At 55.5% G+C, this 12,600-nt stretch overlaps 1 protein-coding gene across 2 annotated transcripts in view; it reads left to right on the forward strand.

Annotated features, from left to right (window-relative positions):
* The window catches only part of SLC43A2 (solute carrier family 43 member 2), a gene marked incomplete at its 3' end in the record, with an annotated part of 36,761 nt that extends 35,158 nt beyond the window's left edge, over window positions 1–1,603 (forward strand). For both annotated transcript variants that reach the window (XM_079725453.1, XM_079725454.1), the window contains exons 13-14: window positions 759–882; window positions 1,442–1,603. In XM_079725453.1, coding sequence (XP_079581579.1) covers window positions 759–882; window positions 1,442–1,603 — 286 coding nt within the window. The remainder of the gene's footprint in view (window positions 1–758; window positions 883–1,441) is intronic.
* Between the last annotated feature and the right edge of the window lie 10,997 nt (window positions 1,604–12,600).

The following is a 12,600-nucleotide window of genomic DNA, read 5'->3' on the forward strand; positions in this document are numbered from 1 at the left end:
CTAAAATGAAACCTGCCTCCTTTTCCAAGAGGCCACACATGCCTAAGGAACCATAGTTGTTCCTTCTCCTTGGGCCGGGCTTTGGCTCAAACACTGGAACCCAAACACCATCCACTGTCTCCCTCTGACCAAAGACTAGCCTGTTCCTCCAGCCGTTCCTTGCTGGGAGTCCTTTCTCACCTCTGGGGCCACGATGCCTGACGCGGCCCCAGAGTTGTGGCAAAATCTGGCGAAGATTTTGCCAGAACCCTCTCCCCCTCTCAACGGTATCCCATGGGGGTCATTCCAGGTCTGCCTGTTCCAGCCCCACCTACCCCCCAGGCCTGGAGGAAGTTGTGGCTGCCCTGGCAGAGTCTGAGGGACTCGTCCGAGGGCCGTGATGCTATGTTTCCGTGATTACACAACGCTTCTCTGGAAGAGGGTGCAGCCAAGCCAGGCCCAGCCTCCAGCCTGCACCCTGGGCCTGGTTCACAAGCTGCAGACTCCTGCTGGCACCACATTTTCCACTTGGCTTGGCCAGACACCCATGGGCCCCGGGGCCTCATGCTGGTCCAAAAGACAAATTCGCTTTGCAGAACTGCTCAGCAGAAAGCAATGCAAGGATGGACACCCCGCCGTTCTCTGAGGCTATTCCCACCTCTTCTCTGCCACCGGAGGTGCCGCCTGGGGCCACCAGCACCTGGGGCCAGGCTGAGAACGAGCATGTGGGAAGCCGGCGCATGGCCCCCGTGGTGACAGGTTCTCTACTGCCCTGGCAGGTACCCCTCCACGCAGTTCGGCAGCCTCACGGGCCTGCAGTCCCTGGTCAGTGCGCTCTTCGCTCTCCTGCAGCAGCCCCTGTTTCTGGCTATGATGGGTCCCCTCCAGGGAGACCCTCTGTGGGTAAGAAGGATTGCGGGGCAGAGGGTTATGGGCATCCGCCCCACTCTGCTGATCGGGAACTGGGAGGCATCACTCGGGGGCTTCTAGAACCCCGGGACAGGCAGTTTGGAACTTTGGTTAGGATCAAGTCAGGGACCCCTTGTGAACGGGCAGGAGGGACAGGAGGAGAAGAGTGTCCTTTCTGGACCTGATTTTGGGGTAAATCGAACCAAGTTGCTGTCCCTGCTCCTCCTGCCAAAGGCCCAGATTCTTAACCAGGTGCTATGAGCTTGTCCCAATCCCGGCCCCGCCCCTAGAGATTCAGATCAGTACAGTACAGTGGCCCGGCCCGTGGACAGCTGGGGAATTCTGTTGCTGGAATGTGGAACAACGGGCCCTCGACCTCTTGAAACTCCTTGTTTGTTTTTCCTCTCCTCTCCTGTGACCTTCTCCCCATTCCCAAACCTGAGAACGAGGAAGGGGCTGGAGCTGGACTCTGCAAAGACCACAGCCCCTGCCTGCTCCCTCCCTCCCTCCCCCTCCCCGCCCTTGACGGCGACTCTCGTCCCTGCCTCCCCAGGTGAACGTGGGGCTGCTTGTCCTGAGCATGCTGGGCTTCTGCCTTCCCCTCTACCTCATCTGCTACCGGCGCCAGCTGGAGAGGCAGCTGCAGCAGAAGAGGGAGGATGACAAGCTTTTCCTCAAGCTCAACGGCTCGTCCAACCGGGAGGCTTTTGTGTAGTACCCGCCACCTCGGAACTGTGGCGTCCCGCCCTTGCTTCAGTGACTCAACGGTGTCCTCCCCACCCCAGAGGACCTCCACGCACCCCTAGGATCCTGTCCTTCACCATGTTGGAGTCCTCGCTCCCTCCCAGGGCCCTGGTCCTGCCTCGGAGCTCTGCGGTGGAAGGACGGGAGAGGGCCCGGTCAGGCGCTTCTCCTGCTGGAAGCAGAGGCGCTCTGGACTGCGCTCAGCCACCCTCGAGGGGCCCTGGAGCCTCGGGGCTCCGTGGTGCCTGCAGGAGCAGCCAGGAGGACCCCGGGCGGGCAGGCCCTCTCCCCCCAGTGTGTCGAGATTCCGCCTCTTGCCAAAGCAGAGGAGTCTGCCGTCTACTGCCCACCACCTGCCCCTCGGCTGCATGTCCACCAACCACGCCTGCTGAGGACAAAGGCTTGCACTGTCTGTACCCGCCTCGCCTGGCCCCTCACCTCCTCCCCCGGCCAGTCTGAGCTGCCTGAGGAAGGAAGGACCCGCTTCCTGTTGTTGGTGCTAACTCCTTTGTGATTCCAGCCCCCTGTGGCCTGTCCTCCTGTTCGAGGCCTGTGGAGAAGGCCCCCTGGCCTAAAGCCTGGGGAGGGGATGGAGGGCTGGATGGTCACATGTGGCCCAGGAGCTGTGGTCAAGGCCGAGCAGCAGTCCCTTCCCTCCTCCCGGAGGGCCTGAGCCAGGGACACGTTTCCACTGCCACCCTCTGTCCAGACTGTGACCTGAAGGGAATTAAAGGGGCACCACACACACAAACACACGCGTGTGCACGCACACACACACACACACACACACACACACACACACAGCTGTTTTCGTGGGGGTGGAAGTCAAGATGTGGCTGACAGACGTGGAGGTCCAGGCCCGGGTGGGAAGGTGGATTTGTGAGAGACCTAGGGGTGTGTGTGCATGTGGGTTGTGTGCACGTGTCCTGTGCATGAGAGATGTGTGTGGGATGGTGGTGGGATGTGGGCGCTGGGGGTCTACCCTTACCCTCCCAGGGCTACCCCGAGTCCGACAGGCCCGCAGCAAGCCCAGCGCCCAGGAGCCAGCCCCGCTCAGGTTTGGGAGCTTGTCCCAGGCTGCAGGGCCACAGCGCCCCCTGCTGGCAGACTTTCCAAGGGCCCTGGAGCTGTTTACGTGAGCGAGGCCCCCTTTCCTCGGCCAGGCGGGCCTGGCTTTCAACCCACCCACCTTGACTGCCCTCAGAAATGTGTCTGAGGCTTCCTGGGAGCTCTGAGAGGGGTGGGTTTATATTTAGGTGAATTGTTTTGGTGGTGGTTTTTTTTTTTTCTTTTAAGTTTTATCAGACTCCTTTTTATAAAGCAATAAATCCATTTTCCTCCTGGTAGGGGATGCCCCTTCTAGCACATCAGTTAATGACTACATGTGCCTGTTTTGAGCTTGAGAAGAAAAGGCAAGAGAAGATTTTCTGCCCCAGTCGTACCCAGCGGCTCACCGTCTCTCTGGGTGTGATTGCTGTCTCGGGAGGGGCAGTGGGCCAGGAAAAGACCTTCCTCCCCCGCTCCACCCCCAAACAAATGGGGCTTGTGCAGACACCTTAGAAGTGTGGCCATCCCCTCCTCTGCTGCTTATCCCAGCCAGACAGGCTAATCCTGACCCCCTTTCATCCCTGCTCAGACTTCCTGTCACCAGTCAACCATGCTGAGGGTTCCTCCTAAGTTCAGGACACAGGGTGACCCCAGGAGAGCCGCAGGCTCAAAGAGAGCAGAGGCAGGATGTGGCGGAGGAACGGGTGGCAACAGGAAGGGGCAGGGGCGGGCCCAGGCCCGAGCCCCTTGAACGCACCTAATCTCCCTGGGCTTCACCCACTCAGATATTCAAAAGCAAGTATTTGTTTGAAACAGACTTTTTTTTTTTTGGTGGTAAGCAGGCCTCTCACTGTTGTGGCCTCTCCCGTTGCGGAGCACAGGCTCTGGACGCACAGGCTCAGCGGCCATGGCTCATGGGCCCAGCCGCTCCACGGCATGTGGGATCTTCCCAGACTGGGGCACGAACCCATGTCCCCTGCCTCAGCATGCGGACTCTCAACCACTACGCCACCAGGGAAGCCCTTAAACAGACATTTTTAAAAAAAGAGAGAGCCTGAGATCAACATTTCCCAAAGCATTCCTCAGCATGCTAGTTCTGTGAGATGTTAAGGTTATTCTCATTTTTTAGAACAGCGTTATAGTCAGATTCGGGAAATGTTAAGATGAGGTCAAGTGAGGTCGGCACTGGTGGGCTGTGCGCCTCTCCAGGGGGGTGTGGTGTGTGACTAAGGAATGGCTTTAACCGTCACAGCCATCCTCCACATGGGACCCAATGACCACGTGCAGCAGCAGCTCTCGGGTGCTGGTTAATGACATAGCCTCTGGGCCTTGCCTCTGACCTAGAGGGAAACCGAAGTCTACACCTTGCTAAGCCCCACCTGGTGGTTCTGGTGCCCCCCCCAACATTTGAGACCCACTGACAAAGGAGTGCAGTTTGGGGAAGCGCTGACTAGCATGGGCCCTTCCAGCTGGGAGAATATGTTGAGCTTGTACAGACATGGCCTGTGCTGTTCCCAGCAGTGCCCAGCCCAGCCGGAGTGGGAGCTGCGGCCTCTCTCTCCCACCCACCTGCAGGGTGTGTGCACTCTGGGGGAAGAAGCAGGCATTAAGAAACCAGAGTTCAGGGTGGGAGATAGTCTAGGGCCAATAGTGCGTGGAGACTAGAGGCATGAAAATGGGAGCAGGGTACCCGATGGGTTGGGTACTACAGGTGCGCCCCACTCCCTTGCCTGTCATTTTGCTCTGACTGTGTTGGGTTGATGGGTTATGTATTCTCCCATTACCATCACTGGATCATGCTAACAAGCCAGGAGTTCATACTACCCTCCCTAATTTTACAGCTGGAAAAATTGAGGCCCAGGGAGGTGGAGTAACTTGCTCAAGGTGAGAGCCAGGACTCACATGTGGTTCTTAAGTCATTGGAGCAGCCAAGGCCCTCTAGGTCAGGACATTCCATTCAGAGCAGCAGCCCCAGGGGCCACCAGGCCTTGAAATCAGGGCGAAACAACCTGAGGAAGGGAAGCAAACACAGGTGAGGTGTCTGTTTCTTGGAGCCAAGAGCTTCCTTGGAGAGAGTGGGGTGAGCTCTACTTAGTAGAGTCATCTTGGCCCTAGAGGCTGATGGTACTTGGGGGAGCAAGTCTCTGGTCGCCCCAACCCCTGAGAGGAGTGCCCTGGGGTGGGGCAGGGACCACATGGGCTCGGCCCTCCATCTTCCTCCTCATTCTCCAGGCTTCTGGTGGGAAGGAGCTGGAAGTCGTGTCCAGCCCTGCGGGCTCAATCAGAGTGAAGAGCGTGGCCAGGCCGGCCTCAGGAGCATGGCCCCGAGCCCCACTCCTCTCTAGCCTCCCTGCACTTGAGTCCAGGTGTTCCTTTGTGGTTAGCTTCCTCCAAGCCCTCCTGGCCTCTGCCTGTGGCTCTCGCTACCTGGGCCTGTACTAGGGAAGATTCTCACCCTCGTAAAGGCCATAGATGGGGCTGCAGGTTGTGAGTTCCCTTCTGTTTCTCTTTTTGTTCCTCTTGTACCCGGTGTCAGCCTGGTGAAAACTTCTCCTCAAACCCTCCTTGTCCTGGCCCTGGGCTGTGCAGTGTGAGGAGGGCATCCCACTGCCCTGGGCCCCAAGCACACTGAAAATGGGGAGCCATCCAGTATTGGGGGTACATGTGCAGGACTGTCCCAGACAGCGGCACAAAAAGCCCAGTGGAGTTTTTGATGCATTTGCACATCAGCCTGCATGAATTTATACAGATACACACCACCAGGGGCAGGTGAGGCTGTGGACTCCCTATGGTAAGGGGCTCCTGTCGGAGAACTCTGAGAAGTCTTCTCAGCAGAGTCAGGCTTCCGGGGCTGTTTAATACGGTGCATTCTCGTGGACTCTGGGGCAGTAGGCGCCTTATCTGTGGGGTTAGGATTAGGAGCCCCAAAGTGAGGGGATGGTTTTCCACAGGCTGCAGCGCTCCCCTGGGGTGGGGGTGGGGTCAGGGTGAGCCTGAGGGCTCTGGAAGCCTGTACCACCCAGGCCCTGACTCATGCCAAGCCCTGGGGTGAGGACCTGGTGTCTGGAAGGAGGTGCAGTGTCCTCCACGTGGGTGGCCCGCCACAGAGCAGACCTCTCCCGCCGCTGGCACACAACCACTGCCTGGGCCCTTGGTCTCTGCAGGCAGCATGTCCAGCCCCGAAGTTAGTCTTTCTCAGCCTCCCAGGCAGATCCAAGACCAAACCAGGGCCTCTGGCCGCTCCCAGCCCCTCAACCCTTCCCAGAGTGAGACCATCTCCCTGTGCTGAGGAGGCTGTGAGGGAAGGGCAGAGGTTAGAGGCCCCACCACACATACTATCTCGTGACCTGAAGCAAGTCTTGAGCCTCAGTTTCCTCATCTGTAAAATGGCAGTAATACTCTCCCTGGGAGGCTAGGTGGACATGGAAGTCATGCAGCTGCACATTATTGCACCTTGCACTTAATAGGCACTTAACAAGCGATAGCATTATTTTTATGACCCTGGAGGAATGCAGAGAGCACAGGGGATGAGGACCACCCACACCCACCCTCCCCCGCCCAGATAACAGGACAGACTTTAGGCAGCTCTGACCGGGACAGCCTTGTGGCCAAGTAAAGGAAGTGAGGTCTGTTTCTGCTGACCCCTACCCCTCTCAGAACCCCCTCTCTAAGCAAAAGCCTTAAGCAGCTGTCCCCTTGTTCACTTTTACGTCTTTCACATTTTGTTAAGAGACTTGGCCAAAGCTTCTCAAGCTAACCTCTAACTGGTGGATATTCGGGCACTCTTGACAGTTTATGTTTTGTTTTGTTTTTGCGGTACGCGGGCCTCTCACTGTTGTGGCCCCTCCTGTTGCGGAGCACAGGCTCCAGACGCGCAGGCTCAGCGGCCATAGCTCACGGGCCCAGCCGCTCCGCGGCATGTGGGATCTTCCCGGACCGGGGCACGAACCCGTGTCCCCTGCATCGGCAGGCGGACTCTCAACCACTGCGCCACCCGGGAAGCCCTCTTGACAGTTTTATGCTGAGGTAGGTGACTCAGAGCACGGCTTGTAGGCAGCACCTCCATGCCACCTCCTCGTGAAACTGCTTGGCCGTGCCTCTGTGTGTGTGCGTGTGTGCACACGTGTGTCGAAGTCTGAGGTGTATTCCAGGCACGTCGAGTGTGACTGTGTTTGGAGGAGTGTGTGGGAGCTTCTCTGTGTGCCTGTCTACCTGGACGAAGAGGGAGAGGGTCTCACGTCACTGAATCCCTTTAGGTGGCTGGAAAGGCCGAGGCAGGCCCCGTCCAAGGACCCAGCCCAGGCTCTCAGAGTGGTGCCTGGAGGGTTAACATGTTCCTATGTCAACGAGGGTCAGTGCAGTGTCACTGACAGCTCAGGAGCTGACCCTGCCTCTTCCTGGCCCTTTGCTCTTTCTAGCACCTGGCTTACTTCCTGGCACACAGTAAGCACTTAATAAATGCCTGCCGAAAATGGCTAAGAACTGCTTCCTCCTCGGCCCCTGTGTCTCTTTCTGTCACTTATCCCCTTGCCACTTGTTTCTTGCCTGTCACTTGTCTGAAACGTGCTCCGTGACCCCCACTCTCCACTAGGTTGCACTCATTGCAGCCCACCTTTGCTGGTGGGCCAGCTTTCAGCAGAGCTGGGGAGAGGACAGGGGCCTCTTGGGTGGGAAGCCCAAGGCTGCTGGAAATTCTGGTTCTAAGGTGGGCGCTCATCCTTGCCCCTTTTCTTTTGTCCTCAGTCAGTGGTCATGGGCACACCTGCTCCTCCTACAGGTTTCCCGCGAAGCTGGCCACTGCCCTGCCAGGCCAGGGCCCTGGGTAGTGGCAGCAGGAAAGAAGAGCCACTGGGCTTCCCCAGAGAAGCCCCAAGGAGATCCCCACGGCCAGGGAGGGGAGAAGATGGCCTGTTTGTCTGAGGCCTGGCTCCTGAGCCTGCCGGGCAGAGGGGGCTTGAGGCCCAGGGGAGGGAGGTGTATGGCCTCGGGGGTCACCTGGGGATGGGCGAGCAGCAGGCCCCCTGCATAGCAGGCAGGGCAGAGGTGCTGGATGGATGTGCATGAGGGCTTCTACTCATCAGGACTGCAAGCCCAAAAGCTGGGGCGCTGCCACATCCCTTTGCTGTGTCCTTCATTTTCCCACTTTTGATGGAGACACCACGGGGAAATATTTCTCTAATATAAGTAGAGCCACAGCACAAGCTCTGTGATGAGATGGGGGCAGCTAGACCTTGAGCTCTCTGCCAGACAAGAGGACTTGGTGGGCACCATGGGGACCTGGAAGCCACAGCTCCATCTAAGGACAGCCTTGACACAGCTGCAACCAATTAAGGCCCTGAGTGAGCGAGCTCGGTGTTGCCCGATCTGATTTTTACAAGAGAAGCTGGGAGTCCTGAGTTTTATAGAAAATATCCCTATTTTCAGATGCTGGCTCAAAAAACCTTTTTTAAAAAATATCACAGCTGCTCCAGTAGCTTTTCACGGTGTGCAGGCCAGAGGCGGGGAGCGGAGGGTGGAGGTAAAGCGCCGCCCCACGGCTGTTTCCTCCACCCGGGCAGACGCTATGCATGTCTGAACTGCAGCCCCACGCAGGCTGGGACCGTTCTCTTTTGTCTCCCCCAGACCAACCTTTGTCTCCCCCAGCCTGGCGCGTAATGAATGCTGTTACGTGAGCAAGTGGTTACTCATTCTAGTCTAGCTTCTAGAGTGACCCCCAGTCCCTGTTTAGGGACAGGGAATCATCAGGGCCAGCACGGGGCAGAGCCAGCTAACCTCAGAGGCCCGAGTCCCTGCCCATGGGCTGGCTGATGCACTCCTCTGGCCAGGGGGACAAGTCAGGCAGCCAGGATCACGCTTTGTCTGCTCTTCTGTCTGTCTGTCTGTCTCCCCACTAGAATGAATGCCCCCTGAGCTCTGGTACGTGCACTGCCTCGGTCACCATACCTCCAGTACCTTGAAACGTGCCTGGCATGGAACAGCTGCTCGATAAATATTTGGAGGATGAAACTTAAAAAGAGAGAGAGAGAGAAATAAACCAAAAAGAGGCTGAAACGGACTGAGACAGAGGCCGGGAGAAGAGCATGCTCTCAGCAGCCAGGAAGGTACAGAACAGAAGATGGAAACAGTGAAATGCAGTCTCTCTGAGATACACAGAGATGGGTTACAGGTGTGGCTGTGACGAGGCGGTAACAAGGGCCAGCCAGCCAGGAGCAAGTGCGGGGGTGGTCCAGAGCAGTGAGATGCGCAGACAGCGCGACAGAGGGGAGAGAGAGAGAGTCCAAGACAGAACAGAGAGAGCAGGTCATTACCCAGAGCAGACGGCAGTGATGGGGAGAGACAGAGAGAGGGAAACACGGAGGGAGGTGAGACAGGAAGAGAGGTAAAGAGAGACAGACAAGCACAGAGAGATGGAGAGAGGAGAGGTAACGAGAGATTAAAGAGAGAGAGAGCGAGAGGACAGAGTTACAGAGGAACAGAAAGAGACAGAGACAGAGACAGAGGGGCACAGAGAGGACAAAAATAAAGAGACAGGGAGAGACAGAAAGAGATACAGAGAGACTTCTTTTTTTTCGGGGGGGGCAAGTCAACATTTTATTAAAAAACACACAAACACGTACACAATGGTAACAACAGGAAAGGAGCCAAGATCTCCTATTTGGGGACAGGCTGACCGCATGGTGCTCCCATAGGCCTCACTTTAAGAAAGAAGGTACCTTCAAGACCAGATTTCCAAGAGAGATAAATTAGGAGGTGGCTGTGTTTTCACAAGAGGTGAGATAAAGAGAAAGAGAAACAGAGATACCAAGAGATGGAGAGGAGAGACAGAAGGGGGGGGTAGCTAGAGAGATGGAGAGAAGGTAGATACAAAGAGGGAGAGAGGGAGAGAGACAAAGAGGGAGAGAAGGAGAGAGACAAAGAAAGAGAGGCATGTGAGACAGACAGATCGCTGTGACACTGGAGAGTCACTTCCTTCTTGCCTGTTCAGCCTGGAGCACGTAGAAGTAGCCTCGGGGGACAGTGGTGTCCATCCCTCCTTCCTCACAGCATCATTTCCTCCAGAATGATAATACAGCAATGTGGCATGTCCTGCATGAAATTGCTTTATGCACATTGCCTCATCTACGATGCCCAGCAATCCCACATGGTAGCCACTACCATCATCCCCATTTTACAAATGAAGGAGCTGAGACTCAGAGAGGTTAAGGAACCTGCACAAGGTCACACAGTGGGAAGTGGTAGGGCTGGGACTCCAGGGCATCAGGCACCAGGGGGTCTGTTCTCACAGTGGGACTGTTGACTCACAGTGGGGCACCCTGGAGAGTGCTGTGGCCCCAACATGCAAGGCCTAACCCTTCCTTCCTTCCTTCCTTCCTTTCTTTCTTTATGGCTTCTCTGGCTGCGGAGCACGGGCTCTAGGCACACGGGCTTCAGTAGTTGTGACTCGTGGGCTCTAGAGCGCAGGCTCAGTAGTTGTGGTGCTCAGGCTTAGCTGCTCCGTGGCATGTGGAATCTTCCTGGACCAGGGCTTGAACCCGTGTCCCCTGCATTGGCAGGCAGATTCTTAACCACTGTGCCACCAGGGAAGCCCCAGGCCTAACTCTTATGCACACCTGAAGCAAAGCTTGCTAGAGTGAGAGATGTAAGAAACAGAGCAACTGAAAATAAAATGTGAAGGAAAAAAAAAATGCAGGGCTTTTTCTTGCCAATGCAGCACATGGCAATTGTTAAATAATGATTTACTGTATTGGGACTTCCCTGTGGATTCATAAGAAAATATCCATATTTCTAGAATGCACACGGAAACATGGAGGGTGGAGATGACACGATGTCTGAGATCTGCTTTAAAATGTTTCAGAAAAGAGATGAAGCAAGTGTGGCAAAACCTCGCTAACAGTTGATTCTGGATGATGAGGAGTGGGGATTCCTTAAGGCCAGATCTTGAACTTGGCACTCAAGTTCCCACACTCCGTCCCGCCTGTGTGTGTGTGTGTCTACCACATGAACCACTCATGCTCTGACCAGGGGCTCTACCCTGGTCTCCCCACCCCCCAAATTCCACCCACATAGAACCCTGCCTCTGCACTTTGCGTATGTTCCTTTCCCTCTGAAGCTGCCATTTCCCTTTTCTAACCAAATCTGCCTCAAATCCCCCTTGTCCCCAGATACTTCCTACACCTTTTCAGCCCAGGAGGCCTCTCCTTGGACCCTTCCCAGCACTGTTCTTTGTGTCACACATGGTCACCTTTATGGCCAGCTACATCAGTCACTAGGTACAGTTTTCTGCAAGTGCAAGGCCTCCTCTCCATGAGCTCCTCCAGATGGAGGCTGTTTCTCAGGTATTTTAATGATTGTTTTGCTTTTTACTTCCCCCAGTGCCCTGCATGGCCCTCCAAGCTCCCTCATCTCAGCTCATTCAGGTCTCTGTCTAAACATGGCCTCTTTTTTTTTTTTTTTTAATATTTATTTGGCTGCACTGGGTCTTAGTTGCGGCATGTGGGATCTAGTTCCCTGACCAGGGATCGAACCCGACCCCCATGCAGTGGGAGTGCAGAGTCTCAGCCACGGAACCACCAGGGAAGTCCCGTGGCCTCTTGTTTTTGGCCGAAACTCATGGCTTGTGGGATCTTAGTTCCCCCACAAGGGACTGAACCCGGCCCCCAGGCCCCCAGCAGTGAAAGCCTCGAGTCCTAACCACCGGACCGCCAGGGAATTCCCAAAACATGGCCTCTTAGAGTCTTTCTTGACCACCCAACTAATACCACCTGCACTGCCCCCAGTCACCCTGTTCAGCCCCTTCATAACATTCACCTCTACTTGAAGTTATTTCTGCATTTGTTTATATTCTGCCTCGCCCCACCGAACAAGGGAAGGACCTTGTTTTTCTTGATCACCACTATATCCTGAGTGCCTAGAGAAAGGCCCAGGACAGGGCAAGGAGTTCAATCAATATTTTATGGAGTGAATGAGTAGCTGTAGCTTTTCCAGCTAGACTGCAAGCTCCAGACGGCAGGGTTTGATTACTTCCTGGAGAGAGCCAGCACATGGCAATTGTTAAATAATGATTTACTGTATTGGGACTTCCCTGGTGGCGCAGCGGTTAAGAATCCACCTGCCAACACAGGGGACACAGGTTCGATCCCTGGTCCAGGAAGATCCCGCATGCCGCAGAGCAACTAAGCCCGTGTGCCACAACTACTGAGCCTGTGCTCTAGAGCCTGCGAGCCACAACTATTGAAGCCCATGCATAACAACTACTGAAGCCCATGTGCCACAACTACTGAAGCCTGTGCACTTAGAGCCCGTGCTCCGCAACAAGAGAAGCTACTGCAATGAGAAGCATGTGCGTTGCAACAAAGAGTAGCCCCTGCTCACCACAACTAGAGAAGGCCCAGGCACAGCAGCGAAGACCCAACACAGCCAAAAATAAATAAATTTAAAAAAAAGATTTACTGTATTGATATTACGTAGGAGAAAAACCCTATGCTGGGAGGTCAGGGGACCAGGGTCCAGGCCGCTCACTTGATCTTGGACTTTGGGTCCTAATGTCTCCTCTCTTGGTTTTTCTCCGAGGGCGTTGGGCTTGGATTTCTGGGGCAATCCATACTCCAACTCTAGGATTTGATGGCCAACATGTGCAATATTCAGGGCTGTCCTGGGGCACCAGTCATAGCTTGACGGCAATATAGCCACCTGCTCCCTCCTCCTTTCCCAGTTTTCTATCTTGTGCAGCCCACTCGCGATCACCTCGGTGCCCCTTGAGTCCAACACTGGAGTTCATGTGCCCGACGCACAGTGAGGCCAACCCATGGAGTCTGGAGCAGAGAAAGGTTTATTGCAGGACCAAGCAAGGAGAACAGGTGGCTCATGCTCAAAAACCCAGAACTCCCCGATGGTTTTCAGGGAAAACTTTTTATAGGCAAA

This window comes from Hyperoodon ampullatus (genome assembly GCF_949752795.1).
Source record: "Hyperoodon ampullatus genome assembly, chromosome: 19".
NCBI classification, from domain to species: domain Eukaryota; kingdom Metazoa; phylum Chordata; class Mammalia; order Artiodactyla; family Ziphiidae; genus Hyperoodon; species Hyperoodon ampullatus.